This window comes from Trichomonas vaginalis, chromosome VI (assembly GCF_026262505.1).
Source record: "Trichomonas vaginalis G3 chromosome VI, whole genome shotgun sequence".
Taxonomy (NCBI): Eukaryota; Parabasalia; order Trichomonadida; family Trichomonadidae; genus Trichomonas; species Trichomonas vaginalis.
The window spans coordinates 15,653,297-15,674,916 of NC_067208.1; the positions used below are offsets into that span (position 1 = coordinate 15,653,297).

At 31.1% G+C, this 21,620-nt stretch overlaps 4 protein-coding genes and 3 pseudogenes across 7 annotated transcripts, besides 1 other annotated feature; 5 read left to right on the top strand and 2 right to left on the bottom strand.

Annotated features, from left to right (window-relative positions):
* Positions 1-494: 494 nt before the first annotated feature.
* On the top strand, positions 495-731 carry TVAGG3_0871650 (N-acetylmuramoyl-l-alanine amidase family; the record flags this gene model as incomplete). Its single annotated transcript, XM_051250077.1, has 1 exon — positions 495-731. The coding sequence occupies one exon, from the start codon at positions 495-497 to the stop codon at positions 729-731; it is 237 nt and encodes a 78-aa protein (XP_051085552.1).
* A 1,371-nt stretch (positions 732-2,102) lies between these two features.
* Positions 2,103-16,092: a mobile genetic element.
* Positions 3,566-4,367, top strand: TVAGG3_0871670 (uncharacterized protein; the record flags this gene model as incomplete). Its single annotated transcript, XM_051250078.1, has 1 exon — positions 3,566-4,367. A coding segment is annotated over one exon (802 nt), but the record flags the coding sequence as incomplete, so codon positions are not given.
* Positions 6,625-8,207, top strand: TVAGG3_0871680 (annotated as a pseudogene). The gene has a single exon. A coding segment is annotated over exon 1 (1,583 nt).
* TVAGG3_0871690 lies at positions 9,720-11,216 on the bottom strand (annotated as a pseudogene). The gene has a single exon. A coding segment is annotated over exon 1 (1,497 nt).
* TVAGG3_0871700 lies at positions 11,363-12,424 on the bottom strand (annotated as a pseudogene). The gene has a single exon. A coding segment is annotated over exon 1 (1,062 nt).
* A 1,319-nt stretch (positions 16,093-17,411) lies between the features above and the next one.
* On the top strand, positions 17,412-19,388 carry TVAGG3_0871720 (uncharacterized protein; the record flags this gene model as incomplete). The annotated part of the gene is made up of 1 exon (XM_001312666.2): positions 17,418-19,388. One exon carries the CDS (start codon positions 17,418-17,420, stop codon positions 19,386-19,388), a length of 1,971 nt encoding a protein of 656 aa, XP_001312667.1.
* Positions 19,389-20,136: 748 nt separating this feature from the next.
* On the top strand, positions 20,137-21,336 carry TVAGG3_0871730 (galactokinase protein; the record flags this gene model as incomplete). The annotated part of the gene is made up of 1 exon (XM_001312665.1): positions 20,137-21,336. One exon carries the CDS (start codon positions 20,137-20,139, stop codon positions 21,334-21,336), a length of 1,200 nt encoding a protein of 399 aa, XP_001312666.1.
* Between the last annotated feature and the right edge of the window lie 284 nt (positions 21,337-21,620).

Genomic DNA, 21,620 nt, shown 5'->3' on the forward strand with positions numbered 1-21,620 from the left:
TGGGCACTTTGTGCCTTGGGCTTTAAGGACCCGGGCTCAACGAGTCATGATTTATGAAATCAATAATTTGATTTATTCGCTCTTCAATAATTTCTATTCTTTTTGTTAAATCATCTATTTTCATTAATGAGGTGATTCTTGATTGAGGAATAGATTTCAAACTAACCACCTTTTATTTTTGAAATTTTGAATCCATGACCCTCCGGGTCTTGGACTCTGTCCTCAACTTTAAACATTTTATTCAATTTACACGTTGTCAATTCTTCAAATAATTTTTTATTATTAGCATAATAATCATTAAATTCTTCAACAGATGAAAAAATTTTTATTTCAGTAATTGGTTTAACAACGTTTATTTTTTGTTGAACATTTTCACTTTCATTTATTTCTTCCTCCTCTGTTTCATTTATTTTTAAAATCGGTTTCATTTATCATTAAATAAAAATTAGAATATAAGTGATGAAATATATTTTTTAATTAATATTAAATCAGAGATGGCGGCAGGATTCTTTAAAAAATTATGGGAAGGAATTAAGAAAGCTGCAAGTTGGGTTCATCAAAAGATTATTAAACCCGTTGCAAACTTTTTGGCACCAGTAGCGAAAACGGCAGGAACTATCATAGGAGGAGTATTAGGTGCTAAAGCAGGTAATCCAGCGATGGGAGCACAAGCAGGTAACGCAGTTGGTGGAATTGCTGAAGGAATACTTAATAAAATAGGAGGAAAGTAGTGGAAAAATAAATAAATATTATTTTTATCTCAATATCGGTTGTAGTCGACGATAAACCTTATCTCCTTTATTTAATACTTCCCTTACCGGAACATTAGGTGCTATTTGTTCAGCAACGTCACTAATTGCTTCTTTATTCTTAAATATCCAATTTGCTCCTTTCTTAATCCCTTCCCAAACTTTATGCGCTCCTCTTTTTACTTTATCCCATAACTTTTTAAAGAATCCTGCAGCCATAGTTGATTATTTCATTAAAATTAAAAATTCATTTTCATCTTTTAATTTTGATTTTTTATTTAATAATAAATGACGACTAACTATTTGGTGCCAAACACTAAACCAATTAATGGAAATGTATTTCATTCATTCGAAAAGATAAATGAAATATTCGCAAAGAATGACGGTAGAAGATATTATAGAGAACTTGAAAGTTCATGCTATGACTCTGATACTCCATATTTTGATGATAAACAAACTCATTTAAGAATTACAAATCCGGCTCATGATGTGAACCAATTAGGTGACACATATATTAAACGCAAAGTTAAAGTAACTCTAGTTTCAAATAAAGCTTTCACATGTGATGCCGCTTTTAAATGCATGCGTTTATTCGTTGGTTACAAATCATCAAATCAAAGCTTTAAGCAATTAGAAGTAGAAACCGAAAGAGGTGATGCCGGTTATCTTCAGATGGATTGCGCCCGTGAATCTTTCGCATTTGCAACATATAAACCAAAATCAGAAAGGAAAGTTAAAAAGTTTGTTCATTCGTTATATAATAATGTTCAAAAATATGATAACTCAGTATGTGGTAAATATATTGACCCTTCAGAAGTTTTCAAGAAAGCAAATGAAGAAGTTGATATCACTTTTGATATGATTATTCCGGTAAATGATTTGTTAGCATTTCAGGCGTTCGATGATTATCCTAAATCATTTGGTGAAATCATTCTTAAATATTATGTTTTCAGGGATACTTTAGTATTTTGTCAGGTTGACCCGTTAAGAGTTGCTGATTTACAAAATTACGTTTATGAAAAGATAACTGATGAAAATTATGAAAAGATTATGAATCATGTTTATAAATATGATCGCAAATTCCAACAAATCGGACTTCCTGCCAAATTAATTACAAGCTTAGCCGCTACATCTGCTGACGCAACAGTTGAAGACGTTATTATTTCATGCACAAAGATGGAAGTTTTAGAGGATAAATGCATTACACCAGGATACGGTTTAATTGAAGAATCAGTTAAAGCAATACCACGTTTATTTAGTAAGGAAGATCCATTCATGATTCCAGCTCAACATATTGACGTTCGTTCACTAAATGGAGGTTGCATCACTCCTGAAGGTATCAGCTCAGATTTCTCATACGCTCTTCATAATGTTACAGATGTTGTGTTAACATTTCCGAAGAATGCAATGCAAAGAACGGTTTTAGAAAATCCAATGCTTCGAGGTCTTCAGGTCACTATAGATTCCAGAAACTTCCCCGATCAAGCGATGACCACAGTGGGCGACATATTCTTTACACGTATGCTTCAAGCTTCTGATTTAGATGGAGTGAATGAATGCCAAAGAATACGAGGACTCATTAACTAGACCATTGAATGATGATAATGGCACGCCATTAGCTAGAACATGGAAAGACCAAACTTCATTCTTATGCACTATTCCAGTTCAACGTGATGGAGCGGGTATATTCTTTGATGGATTAGAAACTTTCAACTCACAAGTTACAGTACAAGTGAAAGCTTATCCAATCATTCAGGGTGAAAATGACACTTACTGTTCAAAGGTGACAAATCCTCCTCAGGTTTGGTTTACTAGGACTACATATTGGACATGGACACCGGACGAAGGTTTGAAATATCATCCAACAGGTACACCACCACAGTATAGAAGTTCATATGATGAAATATTGATGAATAGAAATGTATAAAATTATAAATTTATTTTTGATTAAATGGATTTAAATTCATCCACCCTTATGAAGAATTAGCAGGAGTATATAATACATACGTAGATGATATGATTAATGAAGCATTGAGTGATAATAGAAATGCTCTATCTAAGGAAAAATTAATGAAAATTCCATATTCTGAATGTTACTTAAATTCAATCACTGCAGCAATTGGTAAACAAAATAAAGGTAAAACATTAACGATATTAAAACAAATTATCATTATTGCTAACACTTCACCCTATTCACATGTGTTAATTTATATCAACCGTTCAGGTTCACCTTCAGATGATACATTTGAATCTTTAAAGCATTTAATCAAAATTCCAATTATTTATTTATCACAAGAAGAAGCAGAAGATTATTTAAAAAACTTTTAATGTATAAAGAATTATATAATACAATCAAGAAGCAAGGATTAGAGGATAAAATTATTGATAAACAAAGGGATGAATTATTTGAAACACTTTCTATTTCAAATTTTGATAGAGAATTTTTGCATTCACTCATTTTTCTAGATGATGCAGTGAAATCAAAACTAATAACAATGAGAAATCATATTTTAATCAGTTATTAACTCAATGTCGACACATTCAGTGTTCATTCTTCATGGCTGTTCAATACTTCAAAGCATTAAGCACAAACATTAAATCAAACATGTCCACCCTTTTCATTTTCAGTGGTTTTAGTCGTCAACAGTTGAACGTTATGCTTTATCAAGTGAATTTACCAATGAGCATTAATGAACTTTACACACAATATCAACAATTAGGAGAACATGGAAAAATAATAGTTGATTTAAATAAAGGTTCCATTAAATTCGAATAACTTTTTATAATTAATTTTTATTTTTTATTTATAATTAAACATGACAGAAATTGCAAATCTTCTACAGGTTCCATTAAAACAAGGAACAAACAAAAAGGGTGCATATAATAGAACTATGAAAGTTCCAGACGGAATGAAAGAATTAGTCCACATTGTTGCCGGTCTTCAAAAGGATGTTAAACAAATGAGAAACGTTTTAACATTACCAGAAGCTCAAGCATATGCCAAACGTCACGGACCAAATTGGGAAGCACACGAAGCAGACATTACGGGTCCAAATGGAAAACCTGATGGAATAAATGAAGTTTTCGTTACTGATGGTCAAGGAAATATTAAAGTCATAAATGGGTATAAATTAACAATGACGGATTATCCTAAACGTAAAGCATATAATGAACATTATCCTATGCAATTTGATGAAAATGGAAAAGCTGTTAAACAATACATTGGAGAAGGTGAAAATGGTCCAATTAATTCATACCGTCATAATCCATATTCTTACTTCAATGAAGAATTAAATGCTATTGAAGAGGGACCGGATGGATTACCACGATATTCTAACCAGTTTGATGGTCAATATGCAAATTTAAGACCTGAAATTCCAGCTAAGAAATTCTTTAAAGTTGCTTTATTCGATCCAGTTTTCGCAAATGTTAAAGATGAACTTAAACAGCAATTCCAACCAATTATAGTAGCAAGAATTGCATCAGGTGCTTTATCTCAAGCATTCAAAGATTTAATTAAGAAACCATTATATCAGCAACGAGGTTTAACTTATGATTTAGTTAAGGAATCAGATAAAAGAAAATTTGAGAAATCAGATGATTATAAGAATGAATTAATGAATTAATAATATCGGTCTATTAATTTCGATGAAAATGCTAAAAATCAACTTCATGAACAAATACAGGAAATAATAGATTCAAAAGTTCCAGCAAAATAAAAGTTTAAATATATTTTTTTATTCGAATATAAATGAGAAGACGTTTCACTAGTCAAAAGAACACTAACGCAAAAGCAGAGATTACGGTTGGTTATAACGTAAATGATGATAAATCACGAATTATTCAAAATGTTAAAGTTAATGTTAGTCCTGAATTAACAAGGTCAGCAACTCAACCAAATTTATTAACTCGTGACTTACCGAAGAATGAGGAGAGAAAATAAAGAAGATGGAGACCCAATCATTTTATCTGAACCTGGTAAAGAACCTGTTGAAATTCCCACTTATCCAACATACCCAGCACCACTTGATAACCCAGGAATCTACGATTCCAGTCGCAATGCGCCATATAAAATAGACATTAATTCTGAATTAATGAAAATTACCGCGATATCATAACTGATAATTATGATTCAATAATAAATTTAATTGACCAATCCGGTTTAATTATTTTACCTTATGAATCATTAATTCACATTATCGCCATTCTTTGTGATGTTCAAGATTCAGACGTGAAGATTCAATTTTTCATAGATGATGAGGTTTCATGCTGCGGAACAGTTGCAAAAATAAATCCTATAAAGGATATTAGCACAATTAAGATATCAAAGAACGGAACAACAACTGAACTTCATTTAACATATAATGATATTTATAATAAAATAGTTGATGAATATAAAATATCACTTGAAAAATTCTTTGTTAAGGCTATTTAATATTCAAGCATTAACATTATCGAATAATAATCCTTTGAATCATAATCGATAATAATTGACCTTTCACCAGTTTCTATCGTTTGTTTTATTTCTTTTTGTTCCCCACTATCCGGATCGGTCATTGTAATTGTTTTTGTTATAGTATCAGCTTTATCTTTAACTTCAATCTTTTTTCCATCAGGATATTTAAACCAAAATTCCAAAAATTCGATATTGTCAATCTGTTCATATTTTAATCTATCAATTACATTTTTAATACCATCTGAAAATCTTATGAAATGGTCATTATATGGGTTTGATTGAACTAAATTTGAATGAAGTGAAATATAACCTGATGATGAATATGACATCGACTCATATTTTCTGAAAACACTAAAATTTATAACATGAATGAATTTCTTATTCGTTGAATTTATGAATTCTTGAGGTAATCTTATTCTAGTTTTATTTATCACTGGAAAATAACGCTTTACCATATTTTTAATCGTAATAAAAAAATGTCAATTATCAATATTATTTCGAATAATAACTGTGAATTAAATTTAACAGTTAGCGGAATTTATAATGTTACTCTCGTTTCTGTGAGTGGTAAATTTAATCCCATTCTTTTAGACCCTTCAGATTATATATCATTTATTAAAGATGACCATGAGCCGCATAGCGGCGGGGTCGTAGACCTAAAAACGTATGATATGTATATAAATAATGTGATAACGAAATGGGATATTAACATGATTTTAAGTTATTTAAATGAATCATTTATCGTATGGTATGAAGAAAATTTTAAATCAAAACCTGATAAACTTTTTGAACTTGATGAAATAAATAACCTTATTAAATTTCCGCTGAAAATTAAATTTTGTACTCCTCGTCTTCGTTCATTGTTGGGGATATTAAATTTTGAAAAAGATGTTGGGGATGTTTTGTATTCTGACACTGGTTCTAATTTCATTTTAATCAAATGTGATAAAGTTAATACCCCAATGAGATTTTCACATCAAACATTAGACCCTAACTCTTACCCATCAATACAAAACATTTTATCCATCAACTTAAACATATTTTCTTTATCATATCCGTTTCAATTATCCGGGAATTCATTTATTCTTCATTCAAAAGATTTATCAAATATTAAATTTAGAATAACTGACCTATTTGATTGTGATTTAGAATTTATGAATGAAATATTATGGCAATTTCAAATAGAAAAAATAGCTGATGAGATAACAGATTAAATATTTATTTTTAAATCGTAATAAATGATTAAACAACAGCAACCACAGACCATTACATACGCCATATATGCATATAATTCAAAGACGGCAGAACAAACGCAAATGTTGAAATATGGAGATTTGGAGATAGTATTGAAAAATGACCATTTTCGAATTCGTTTGCAAAGGTGGTGCAGTGATATCAAATATAAAAGAAATTTTATTTATGAATTCAAAAATTAAAGGTATAACGGATGATATAACATCAATTCCACCAGAAGAACAAAGATATTACGCATTAAATGCATTTCCTAAAGTTTTGAAGATTGGAAGATTTAATTTAAATGAGGAATTCATAAAAGGTTTCCTAAATGACATAATGAAGAAGGCAGATAAGAAATATGTGGATAGTGAGTTAAATAAGAAAGCGGATATAATTGTTAACGATGAGTTAGCAAAGAAAGCAGATAACTTTGTTAACGATGAGTTAGCAAAGAAAGCAGATAAATTATGTTAACGATGAGTTAGCAAAGAAAGCAGATAAAATATGTTAACGATGAGTTAGCAAAGAAAGCAGATAAAATTATGTTAACGATGAGTTAGCAAAGAAAGCAGATAAATTATGTTAACGATGAGTTAGCAAAGAAAGCAGATAAAACTTATGTTAACGATGAGTTAGCAAAGAAAGCGGATAAAACTTATGTTAACGATGAGTTAGCAAAGAAAGCAGATAAAACTTATGTTAACGATGAGTTAGCAAAGAAAGCAGATATATCATTTGTTAACGAAATATACCAAAGTTTAGTTGGAACAAAAAATATTGAAACTATTGTTGGCGACTTTTCTGTCAATGAAGAAAACAAATATTTTAGATGGGAGTTTGTACAGTCCTTAAGAAATGGTATACGGTATAAACTCATTCCGAAAAATAACAATGAAATGTATGTAGGCTATATAAAGAATAATGGCACACAAGTTAAAGTTCCATTAGACAACAACTGCTACTTAAACTTATATGGAGACGAACAAAAGAAATATTTAAGAGTTTATGAAATGACAGATATGACAGATATGACATTGTCTAACGTAGCTCCAGCACCGTATTATTATGACTATGGTGTTGACGCACATGTAGACCCAAAAAAGCAAACATTATATTTAGAATATTATAGATATAAAAGATATAATGCAATAGAAAAAACGAGAATAGTATATTATTATACAGATGACAAAAATAAATATTATAGTCAAGATTTTACATACCCTGAAAACATAAGATTATATTATAAAAAATATTCTGACACAAACCAGAAGAAACCCGAAATAGTTACACTATATTTTAAGTTCAAAAGAGACAATCCTATAATATCTCATATGTTTGATTTAATGAACCCAGTAGGTTCTATTTATACATCTATGGATGTGAGAGGTCCTCAAGCAATGTTTGGTGTTGGTGCATGGGAACAAATAGTCGACAGGTTTTTGTATTGTGCAAACTCTTCAAAGGAAACAGGGGGAAGTAAAACGATTACAGGTGAAAATTTACCTGCACACAGTCACTACATAGATTTAAGCACATCTCAAGCAGGTTGGCATAAGCATAGATATTGGGATTGGTCAGGAATGACAAAAGGTAAAGGATATGATGTTAAAGATGATGTTAAATTTGCCATAAATTGTTACTGGAGTGACACTCAGGGAGAAGGAAACCATACACATCGCGTTTCAGGATATACACAAACAACGGGACAAAGTAAAGATTACATGCCACCTTACATGACAGTTTACGCATGGTATAGAGTTCAATGAACGCTCAATGTTTGTGAAACAAACTTTAGGAGCTCCAAAAGAGCAAACGACATAATTTAAATTTTTATTTTAGTATAAATGAAGATTCTACCATATGGTGTTATTGGAAGAGATAAAGATGGAAACCCAATATTTGATCCAAAGTTAAAATTAAAGTTACTGACAAGACAACAACTTGAAAGTTGCTGAAAACCAAAACAGGATGAGAAAATGAGAAAGAAAAAAATTTAAATTATGCAATTTTATTTTTATCATAAATGACCAAATTAATTAAGCAACTATTTCTAAATTAATGATACCAATGAAATCATTTCATGGAGTACTTATCCCAGGTTCTTCACAATTAGCCGGGGCAAGTGTTGTGACTCAAGGTGGAACATTAGCGAATCCATTCAAATTATTAACTAAAGATGAACTTAATAAAATGATGATAAAATAACTGATAACAAAATTTTATTTCACTACTACCATAAAAACAGGTGAAAAAACAGGTGAGATCTCACCTCTTCACCTCAATTATATTTTTGGTCAAAGCTTCCACGAGAGAAAAGATTCCTCATTCGCTAAGGATTCCAAAAATGAAAAAATCATTGATTTCGGCTGAGAAAAAACAGCAAAACCCTTCTTCCACGGGAACAAAGAAATAAAGAAGAAATAAAGTAAATTTTTTATTTATTCACGACAAACAAGACAAACAAAGAAAATAAGAAAATACGGCGCCGTCGCGGTTCGAACCACAGACCTTGACCCCTCCATAACACCACCTTAGACCACTGTGCTACGTAGCCTGTCGACATAAGATTTTATAAATTGCATATTTGACGTAAATTTATTTCCCAGTTCTTCAATAATTAATTATTTTTGAAGAACCTAAAAACATTAACGTAAACATTAACCTGAAATCATTAACGTAAACATTTATTTCCCACTATGTTGTCAAAATGTCAAGACCCTCAGGTCTCGTCACACAGTGACTGTTGTCTCAAACTTTAGAACGGACTGAAAGTCCTGAGCTCCAAAAGAGCAAACGACATAATTTAAATTTTTATTTTTATCATAAATGAATACCCCACAAGCTCAAAATTTACCACGAATCATAACAAGGGAGGAAATGATAAAAATGATGCAAGAACATGTTAAAAATAACAAACCACTAAAATTGAGAAAATGTGGTTATGCAGTAATGATGGAAAGAGAGATGTTGTCGAAGAGGAATAAAAATTAAATTTGGATAGAGTTTAAAAATTCATCTTTATTAAATTCATCTCTTCCAATCAATTTATTTATTCTATTAAATTCTTTTATTTTTGCTTCACTCAGTTTAAGGATTGAACGATAAGTTTCTAATTTTTCGATTATTCTTTCCTCTCTTTATCGTTTTCAACCCCACCACATTGCGGCTTCTTTTTGTAATAGCATATTTTTGATTTAATTCTGTTTAGTTTCTTTTTATATTCATTGTCTGGACTCTTGGATGCTTCGTTGTCACTCATTTCTTACGAAATAAAAAAATTAAATATTATTTAAATATAATGGAGTAATAAAATAAATCGGAATTTCTATTAAATTATTGTCAACTTCAACTAATGCATTGCCGTTAATATATCTAACAAATTCAGCTATTGTGTCAAATCTTCGTCTTCTTTTTGTCATTAATTTATCAGTTTTTCCATAATCGAGATGAATTAAAACTTTATTTCCTTGTTTAAAATTCATGAGCCCTGAATTAATTTGTTCACGTTTAACATCATTTAACTTTTCCATTTGCTTTCTAATATATTCCATTCTTTTGAAATATCATTTTTCATTTCCACTGGTTTCATGTTTATAGTTCTATGCCATGTATTATTGTAATAATATACTAACTGTTGTATGATGGAGTCATGATTTCCATCCCAGTATATCTGACCGTTAACCCTAACGCATCTCTAAGAGTTCTCATTACCACATCAACTATTTTATTATGAAACGTATATGGAGAGGATGAAAAGTAAAAATTAATTTGTGGGAAATAATGAGCCATAGCTGCCTGAAATCCTTTATCACCATCACCCTTATATTATCTACTCTTTCATGATCTAGTAAGTATTGTATAGCTCTTCTTGTTTCCTGTTCTGTTTTCCCTTTCACCGGAATGCAATATAAATATCTGGTGTTAATGTTAATGGCAAATAAATAAGTAACGTTTCCTTTTGAATATTCTAAATGATCAATTTCGTATGAATATGGATATGGTGCAAATGAAGGGCGACCAAATTTTTCCTTTAACGGTTGAATTTTTGGGTCAATTGGTTTATTTAATATTTTGAAATCCTTTTTAAAATCTTTTTGCTTCTTTAATGTTTGAAATGGATATAATAAAGTGAATGATGAAGGATTAACTGAAGGAGGAGGTGGTACTGTCGTTGGAGGTTTTGGTGTTGCAAGTGGTTTAATTTTATCTGCTTTGATTTTGGATGATGAAGTTTTGGAATTCATTCCTTCCTTCATTAATTCTGGATGTATTCTATTCATTTGTTTTAAATATGCTGTATATAAAGGTTTAATATACTTTCCCGCTTCGAGTTTATGTTGAAGGATGAATTCCAAAAGTTGATCTTCATTTAAAAGTCGGGCTGAATATGGTTTAACTAATGAATCATAAATTAAAGCTTGTGCTTCATTTATGGTCTGAAGGACCTGGGTGTTTTGCACCTTTTGTTTTTGCTCCTTTTGCTTTTGCGGCTCAGGATTATATAATTTATATAATTCATCAATATCTTCTTCTGTTAATACTTTATTTTTGAAATCTTTCAACTGTTTAAGTTGTGATTTAGTTTTTTCCTTTGTATATTCATTATTTTTAATTTTGTCTTTAATTTTAGAAATTATTTTATCATGATATTTCAAAACTGCATTTTTATAATATGAATAATAATATTCCATATCATCACCCGTTATATTTTTATTATGTTTTTGGAGATATGCTTTTAAATCATCAATTAAAATTTTTAAATCTGTGTTATCCATTTATATAAAAATAAAATAAATGTTTTAAGGGTGCCCACCTCTTTGAATCATAGTATCAAAACCATCATTAACGGTTCCTTTTGTCTCTTCTGTGGCATTTCATTAAGAATAAAATTTTAAATTGTATTAAATAAATGGCATACAACATCCATTTTCACAACATACAGCCTTAGTGTGTGCTCCTGTTAATGCAGTCTTACCGATTGTTAAGCGAGTCATTGACCCGTTTTTAAGTTGTAAATTAATATTCTGACCATCAAATATCACTTTATCATTTATTATATCCAAATAATTTTTAGGTGTTAATTGCTTATTTTGTCTTAAACTAACACCCTTCATTTTTTGTGCAATCTTTTTAAAATCACTCCCATCAATTGAACCGTTGAATGATGTATAACACTTAGGGCATAAAGCAACCATGTTATCACCTTGTTTCTCAATTGCTAAACCCAATAACTTCTTCTCATGTGCTTTTTCTTCAGCTTTATTCTTTAATTTAGGTTTAAATTTCTCATTAAAACAGAAGAAATCAAATGGTGCGAATTTGAAAATGTTTTTATCATAAAATTGTTTATCGGTAACAATTGCTTGAAATGCTTGAGTGTTAGGAAGATTTGGGTCGCCAGCAATAGCCCAATAAGATGAATCAGTATCACCTTCAATGAAATGAAAACGATTAACATCCATGCATTTATACATAAAATCATAAATGAAAACCAAATACCAGTATTTTGCGTTATCTAAAGTGAAGAATGCCTCTTGTAAACATGTATCACATCTATAAAATCTATCTTTAAGCATCACTTGATACGTATCTTCACCTATTTCTCTTATGTTTTTAAACTTATTTGACATACATGCAACGCGTGCCTTCTGTGCATTCATTATTTTAGTCTTTGCGTAATTTTGTGTATTCATTGCATCGTAACCATATGATCCATTAAGTGAAATCTTGCAAAATAAACTTTTTCCTTTATTTCCTTCTAATTCAGCCTTTTGTCTTTCGTTCATAAATTCGTTCGCAAATTCATTAAAACAAGTGTTTTTCGTAAATGTTAAAATTGATTGAATGTCATCAATGATAAAATGAAATCTGTCTATTAGATACCAAAGATAATAAGAAGAAAATGGTTGATATTGGTTGTGTGTTGATGCTAACTGAGTTAATTTCTCTGTTTCTGGTCAACTGGTAGATTGTTTGATTTCATGTAATTATACATAAAACTGCCAATTGTTTTTTCATCTGTGATAATATCTAAGTTTCTTATTATTGGTAAAAAGTTTATGTAATCATTAATGTATTTTTCATCAATGTGACCCTTTACTTCAGCCACGAATAAAGTATTTTTCTTCTTAATATTCCCAGTGCTTTTGCTTTCTTTGTTGCTGTATCACAAATGATAACACCATTCAATCTTCCCGGCATATACATTTTATGGTCAGTATATTGAATGAAATCATGAGGATTAGATGAAAATGATGAAGGATATAATGAATTAAAATCAACACCAACGAAATGAGTCATAATGTTGGAAGTGTCCTCATTTGATACAGTTTTAGTTTCTGGATTATATGAAAGTTTATTAATGTGCGTGATTCCTTTAAGATTACTCTATGTTGAACATTTGATAAACCACCAGTAATTCCATTACGGAGAATGTGATAAGCTTCAACTGAATCTAGAGTCATTGGTAAATTATTTTTTAATGTATAATTTCTTAAATTGATTCTTAAACGTTGAACATCTTCATCTTTATTTGATTTTACGACATTGCAATAACAACACATTAACTGACAATTTTCTTTGGTATGTGGTTTTTCATTATCGATTCTATCTAATGTTGGTTTATTAGCATATGTAAACGCTTTACCACACATTTTGCATTTAGATGAAAGGATTAAATCGTGATAGTATTGATAGTCATCCATTGAAACATTGTTTTTAGTATCCCTTTCTGCTTTTTCATCTTGTTTCTTATATGAATCAATTTTATATTTCCAATACTTTTTTGTTAATTCAAAACTTGATTCCACATTTTCTTCTTCTGGATATGTTTCGTTAGGATTGAAGTTCTTATATGCTAACGCGTAACGAATCATTGATGCATTCGATGATAAAGAAAGATTATGAAGCATGTCAATTTTATAAACAAATGTTTCTTCAATAATTTTATCAATTGGGTCAATCATAATTTCAACGTCTTTATTGCAATAATGAATAAAATATTCTAATCTATTCTCAAAATTTTTAGCATCATTGAGATATATTTGATAATCTGAATCGGATATTGTTTCTTGAGTTAATGCTGAATAAAATGAATCTTGAGTGAATGGTTCCACTTTATATATATTCATCTTCGTAATTCTCCCATGTGATGAATTGATAAGGGAAAAAGGATTTAACACGTGATTTATTGTTTCCGAAATCTTGAGTGAATTGGTCTAATGTTCCACCCGCTATATAATTTCTGATGTCAATAAATCTTAATTCATATGGACAGTTTGTTTTCTTTACAATGATTTGCTTAAATTGAGAAGAAGAACCCAGCATTGATTTTATTTTCCATTTTGCAGTGTTTAAATCACGAAGAATTAAATTTAAATCAAACTTTCCCGAATTAAAACCTATGATATTCACTTTATTGAATTCCTCATCTAGAAGTTCTTTAAATGCTTCCTTCTGTTTTTCATTTAATGTATGGGACAAAGTCCCCGCCGTTTGGTCCGTTTGCGGCTTCATTAATTCTTCATATTGTTCAATATTTGATTTAGCAACTAATGAACAGGTTGAAAATAAAAATTCAATCCAATCAGAGATGAACGAATCACTTGATGTTAAGCAAAAATTCCTCGTAAATGTTTTATCACGGTCTACGACCTCGCCGCTTCGGTCTGAAAGACCTTCAGGACTCAAAGAGTCCGTTTGCGGCTTTATTTTGACAGTTGATGATACCATAAATGGTTTTAAGTAAGCGTTCAAAGTTGCACATTCAGAAAGTTGAAGTTCTTCTTTAGTCTCTAATGTTTCGAAGTCAAAAGTAATATAATATCTTGTTGGTTTATAATATTCCTGCAAATTGTGAGCTAATAGCCATTGATATATCTTCTGTTTCGTGATATGTGGTGCATATGGTTGTTGTGTGTTTTGCAATTGAACGTCTTGAATTAATCTTCCATTATTTTCTTTACATTTCTCACAATGTTTAAAAATCTTCTTTGGTTTTTCCTTTCTGGGTCATCACGGATAGAATATACTTCTTCTTTGCAAAAGGGGCAAACTTTATATCCTGTGAGTGCTTCAACGTCTGTAATTCTGTCAGCGTGAAGTTTTCCACATGGACTCTGTGTTAATAAAATATTTACTGTTTCAAATTCTGGATCTATCATTATTGATTCCACTAATGGAAAGTCTACCTTATTTATGTCTACGTCTTCTGGTTGAGGGTCACAATAATAAAAATCAATATTAACGTTTAACATTCTTGCTAACCTCTCACTTTCTGATGAAATGTCAAATCCTTCATATGCATCTATGGCTTCATTTAAATAACTTCTACGAGTTTTAGGATTAACACCATCAGGAATGTTATAGAAGCGTTTAAATAACCTTCTACCTTCGGCTCTTATTTGATTATCATTCATTTTAGCTGTTCCGTTTTTGTTCATTTATGTAAGAATAAAAAATTAAAAAATAAATAAAAATAAAGTTTATTTTTTTAAAGTCCAGGGCTAAAGTCCATAAAATGAATTAAGAACACATAAATTTTTATCATCTGCGACGTGACGAATACATTTTAATTTACTCAAGAATGCGTACCCTGATACATTAAATCTAATTCCTGTCTTATTTAATTTCACAACTTTGAAAAGGAATGTATGAATAGCTATAAAATGATGAGATGATGTTTTATGGGTTGCTTCCATTTTTTCTGAAATAAATGAATAAATATAATGTTTATAAGTTTTCATATCTTTTATATTCTTAATAACGAATGGTATAGACCTTTCAACTTCGTCTTCCTTCGGTGCTGTTCTTTCATATGAAACATTATTAGTATCTTCAATAATGAAACCACAATCGCATAAAATTTTATATGTACCAATTGTTTCTTTTGATATTTTATCTAACAAATCAAAAACTTTATCAACACCTGTACATTTATTTAAATAATAATTTGTGTAAATATCATGGTCTTCTTTCTTAATCGTATTTGTTGCATATGTTACATTTTTCAGTGCTTTTTTGAATTTTTCAGAATCAAGAGGAGGTGAAAGTAATATACATGGATAATCTCCATCGTCAATAAATTGTAACTTATGTTTATGAATAAATTTTGTGCCTTCTTCTGAAAGTGTTTCATCTATTTCACCATCTAATAAATTTTTAGTAGATTCCAAAAAGTAATTTTTATATCTTTCTTCATGAGATTTCTGAACTGCTGATTCTGAAGCTGGGATATTCATTAAACCCTCTACTTCATTTTCATTATATTTTTCAACTTCTCTTAATTCCTTAATTTTTTCATCTATTTCATCTCTTATTTTTTCCAGTCTTTCAATTTCATCATATTCATCATCTTTAATCCGTTCTTCATAATATTCAGGGAAAACATCAGGTTCTTTAGGTTTTTCTTCTTCAGATGTGGGATATAAGAAATTTATAACATCATCTTTATTCATTTTTCCATCATAATCTAAATCATTTAATAACTCCGCGAATTTTTGACAATTTCTTAAATAATATTTATTAACTTCATAACTCGCCTCCTCTAATATATCCTTTATTTCCTCGTTTGTGAATCCCAATTTTTTAACGTCGTTAGTCTTGACACTCATTTTCATACGAATTAAAAAAATAAATTATTCAAAAAATGTAAGACATGAATTTTTAAAATTGGTTTCATTTATCATTCATGAAAATAATTATTTCTAATTTCTTTTACTCTCTCGTATATACTAGATTTAAAGAATTCAGAACATTTCCCATAATCTCCTAAATGTTTTCTTATCTTATTGGTTTTCCATTCATTATATGAAACTGAATAAACTTTATCTTTATCTTTACACCTTTCATCACTTCCAATATATTTATATTTCAATTTTGATTTATTGGTTTCATATTCATTAGCGTTTAATAATTCACAGTCTTCCTTTTTAAATAAATGTTTTATGTATTCAGGATTAACAATTCTATAATATTGCTTCCCTTTAAATCTTTGAATATAAACAGGAACACCATCCTCTAAAATTCGATAATCTATTTTATCCAGTTTTACTTGTTGGGTCATTTATGTAAGAATAAAAAAATAAATTATTTTTAAAAATAACTTTAATTTTTTTAATGGTTTTATAAATATATTTTTATTTTTTATTTCATTATGTATGGGCTGAGTGTAAATGTCTTACAATTTTGAAAATTTTTTAAATCTTGATTTATTCAAAAACGTAAGAATAAAAACCGTAAGAATCATACATTTTTTACTTCATATGTTAAAAAAAATGATACAAAATCGCTCGATATTGTATGAATTCTTACGTTTACAAAAAAAGTCACAAAACCCATCATATCCTACTACTTTTTCACATTATATTCTTATAGGACTTTCCATAGTAGTACTATGGAATAGAGAAATGTAACTCACGAACATATTAGGATAACATCATCTTTCAGTAGAAATCAATATTTTATGATTAAAAGTTTGGATTTAAATAATTTCAAATACATAGAAAGGCATTCTCATGAGATGCTTGTGATAAGGCAACAAAAGAATCAATTCCTGAGGAACCTTGAAATTTCCGCACAAAGCGGGAATCAGATAAAAGTAAATAATTAATAATATGTATACCCCCTCGATAGTTGCTCTAAAACGTCTAACTTTTTTGGCAATTTTATAAAAAAGCAGTTTTTTGAATTCGAAAATCCATAGTTTTGACACTTTTCATAGCAGCGAAAATTGCTGAGCGTCTTTTTTCAAAATAATAATTAATTATAATTTATCTCGCTATTGTTCTAATATATTGAATTAATTTCAATACATTACAAGACGTTAGAAGAAATTATATATCATTATATTAACTATATATACATCACGAAATAATTTTAATTTTTTTTCTCTGCGTGATAAAAATATAAACACTTTTTCAAAGATTTTGAAAAGGAAAACATGTCACGTTTTTATACGTTGCAAGAATCAAGACAAAATGAATAACAATGATGGCAGCGATGTTTTTTTAACAGACCCTAAGAAAAACGTTCACTGCCCTGGTGACTCCAAATCTTCTAATACCATTAAGCAAGAAATCAAACAGGTTTCAGATTCAGTTAATAACAATAACAAAAACAATGCAAACAATTCAACAAATTCCGATGCAAAAGCTAATACAGAAGCAAACAATAAACCCGATCTAGTAAATGGCATGTTTTCTGCGGTTAAACCGAATAAATTATCAAAACCTTTAAAGAAGAGAGTAGATAATCCACCAAAAAACGCGCAATCACATAAACCAGATCATGAAATCTCCATTTTAAATTTCGAAGAAGAGTATCCAAATGAAATTCCAGTTTTTACAGAGGAAGCCACAATCAAAGCTATGAAAGATCTCATTGTACAGCCACACCAAGTGAAAGTTATAACTGATGATGATTTATCTCAGTATGCGCAATTTCCTGAAGTAAAAGAGAAAGCGCGCCAAGCAATGGAGAACAGACGTAAAGCTATCATACAAGAGATCAAGAAAGAGCGCAAGAAAATCCTTGATAGCCAGAAAAATGATGAAGATTTTCAAGCAGAAAAACAAAAATCGATCAGACGGAGCCAAATGACAGATGAAGAGAAAAAACAACACGAGGAGGAACTACAAAAGATTGAAGACTTCCAAAAACGTGAAGTTGTTCAATTAATTGTCAATCTTTTGATTCATGAGCAAATAATGAAAGAAGAACAAGAACAGAAACAGAAGAGAGAACAAAGACAAGCCGAATACGAGAAAGAACTGAAGGCAAAAGCCCAAGCAGAAGCCGAAAAACGCGAACAAAAAGAGCAGCAAATCCAACAAAGAATAAATGAAAGAGAACAAAAGATCTTAGAGATGAAAATCAAACAGGAAGAGGAAATAGAGAAGAACAGGAGATTATTACAGGAACAAAAACAAAAGCAAAGAATGATGATGATGGAAGCAGAAAAAAATCGTCTTCAAAAAGCGAACGAACGAAGGGAACTAATGGAGAAAAAGTTCCAAGAAGACCAGCAAAAGATAATTGACAGACAGCGCGAACAAGTACAAAGAGAGATGATGTTCCAGAAGAGAAGAATGCAGACAATCAACGCAATTCGAGAGAAAAACAGAATTGCTTTCAATTTACAGAAGCAAAGATTCGAAAACGGACAGAAGATGCAGCAGGAAATGCAGCTCCAAAAGCAGAAAGAAATGGAAAAGAAGGAAGAAGAACTAAAGGAAAGATTAACAAAAGTGAAAGAAGAGAAAATGAAGAAGGCCAAAGAATTAAGAGCCAAAAGTGACATGATGGTTCAAAGAATCCAAGAAGCACAAGAGAAAGTCAACACGGAAAGGGAGCAGCTCATCAAGAAGATGGAAGAAAGCGAGAACAGAGTTGAACAGAAGCTACAACAAGCTCGCGAAGAAAGAGAAGAAAAGAGAAGAAACGAAAGACAAATCAGACAAGAAAAAGAAGAGAAAAGACAGAAAATGTTGGAAGAAAGAGAAAAGAAAGAAGAAGAAAGAGTCTCGCAGATCATGAAACAATGGGATGATGAACAACAAAGAGTTAAAGAAGCCAAAGAAAAGAAGGAACAAGAGATTCAACAACAAATGGCAATTGTTTCAATGAAAAACCAGATGAGAGATCAAAATGCTGAGAGACAACAACAACTTTTAGAGAAGAAGAATAGAGATAAAGTCGAGAAACAACAAGGAAGAGAGAAGAAAGCTGAAATTTATATTAAGAACAAATTGGAAATTGCTCAAAGAAAGAAGTTGGCAAATATTACTTTGGAAATGAAGAAACAAATAATCAGAGATGACTTTAATGACTTGTTGTTACATTACGGATCTTTAGATGTAAACCAACTTGCAAATAAATTTAATATCGATGTAGGCCAGTTGAGAGAGATGGTTGAAACATCTAAGAATAAGGCTACAACTAAGGCTTAATGGATTTATTTTTGTTTTTTTGTTTGATTTGTATTTTTTTGTTTATTAAATCTTATTTTTTTATTATGATATATTTAAATAATCACTGTTTTTGATATTATTAAACTTATTGTTGCATTCAGGTAAAATAATGCATTAACGTTTAATATTTTATTAAAATTAATGAAGTTTTCTTCAAATTGAAACTTGCGAATATGTGGAGATTGTTACACATAAATATACGTTATTTTCAGGAATACAAGCATATAGGTTTCTCAATAAATTCATTTTGATAATATCAAATCTTTTGAAATTTTAGTAATTATTGTTTGTTAAGTGTGCAAATAAGGTTTGCGTGTTGTTATGCGTGTGTTTGGTCATGTAAGAGAGAAAATTTTTCAGATAAAGTATTTTTTGACGGGTTGTTTGAAAATTGATAAGAATAAAAAGCCTTCACAAAACTCAGAAAAAACTGTCATGAAAGGACGGATAATATATATCAGAAACATGTTTTAAACAGACATTGTGCATCCAATGAGTGTAATACCCGTCGAAAACCTGTTATCTTGAAAACCACGGGTTCTCTCAAAATATTTTTTCAATGAAACAAATGAAAATGAATGATAACATGAATGATAACAGTGATGATCTATTTTCATATGTATTTAATAGATATAACAAAAATAGTTCATAAATATTGATAAGAAATTGAAATTGAGAATGACCCATCATCATGATGAAGTGAGCAAGTGAATTTCATTTTTCGATAATGTCATTCACAGCGAACGACGATATTGTCCAGAAGATGATTCCAGTCTTCGAGAAAGAGTTCGGTGTCAAACCAGAGTATGCAGGCCGCGCTCCAGGAAGAGTCAATCTCATTGGTGAGCACATCGACTACTGCGGATTCTCAGTATTCCCAATGGCGCTCGAGGGCAAGTACACAACAGCACTCCTTGCTAAGAACGAATCTGGCATCATCCGCATCAGAAACCTCGACTCAAACTTGAAAGGCTCAGATGTCAAAGTCAACAGTTCCAAGCTCGAAGGATCCGGTTGGGTCCAGTATGTTGAGAGTGCAGTCAAGACATTCCTCGAATTATTCAACCGCAAGGTCGGTGGTCTCGATGTCCTCATCTTCGGAAATGTTCCTCTCGCATCAGGTTTGTCATCATCTGCAGCACTTCTGTGCGCGATTGCTATGGGTCTCGACCTTATGACAGGCGGTGGTGCAGACAAGGGCAAGCTTGTTGAATCATGTGTTGAAGCAGAGCACCGCGTCGGTGTCATGTGTGGCGGCATGGACCAAGCAATTTCTATCCTCGGCGAGAAAGATCATGCATGCGTCATCTCATTCGTTCCAAAGATCGCAGCAAGACCAGTCAAGCTCCCACCAGCACACTTCGTTGTTGCACACTCAGGCGTTGCAGCTGCAAAGCTCGCGACAGCAGATGACTGCTACAACAGGCGTGTCGAAGAAGTCCGCCGTGCAGCAGAGCTCATGATGCCAGGTGCGAAGACGATCGGCGATGTTGTCTCTAAGTACGGCTGGGAAGGTGCAATGGATCTTGCTAAGAAGCTTCCAGAGCGCGAAGGAAAACTTGTTCTGAGAGATCGTGCAGTCCACGTTGTTGGTGAAGCACACCGTGTCTTGAAGATGGATGGTGCATCACTTGAGGAGTGGGGCAATCTCATGAAAGAATCACATGCATCATGCCGCGACCTCTACAAGTGTTCATGCGAAGCACTGGATGCACTTGTTGAAACAGGTCTGAAGAACGGTGCACTCGGTGGACGTCTCACCGGTGCAGGCTGGGGTGGCTGCACAGTATTCATTCTTTCACCAGATTCAGATCCTTCGAAGTTCATTGAGGCAGTTAAGAAACAATTCTATTCACCACGTGGTGTTAAAGACCCAATCATTTTTGCTACAAATGCTGGCGAAGGTGCACAAGCTTTCAAATTCTAAGCTTATTACTTTATGTAAACAATTTATTTTAATTTAATTTTTGATTTTTCTTTTATATATCGAAACAGAGCATTATAGATCATACATCACATATTCACAGTCATTAGCGCTCTGCACCGCTTAATTAGAAGGTTAAAATCTGCCGGATTTTTCAGAGTTCAATTGCCACGATCAGACCACATATTGAATTTTTCAATTTAATATAATAGAAATTGCTTTTACTTATACATACAATTGTTTTGCCGATAATAATTTTCGGAAATGTTAACGTTTTATTCAGAATT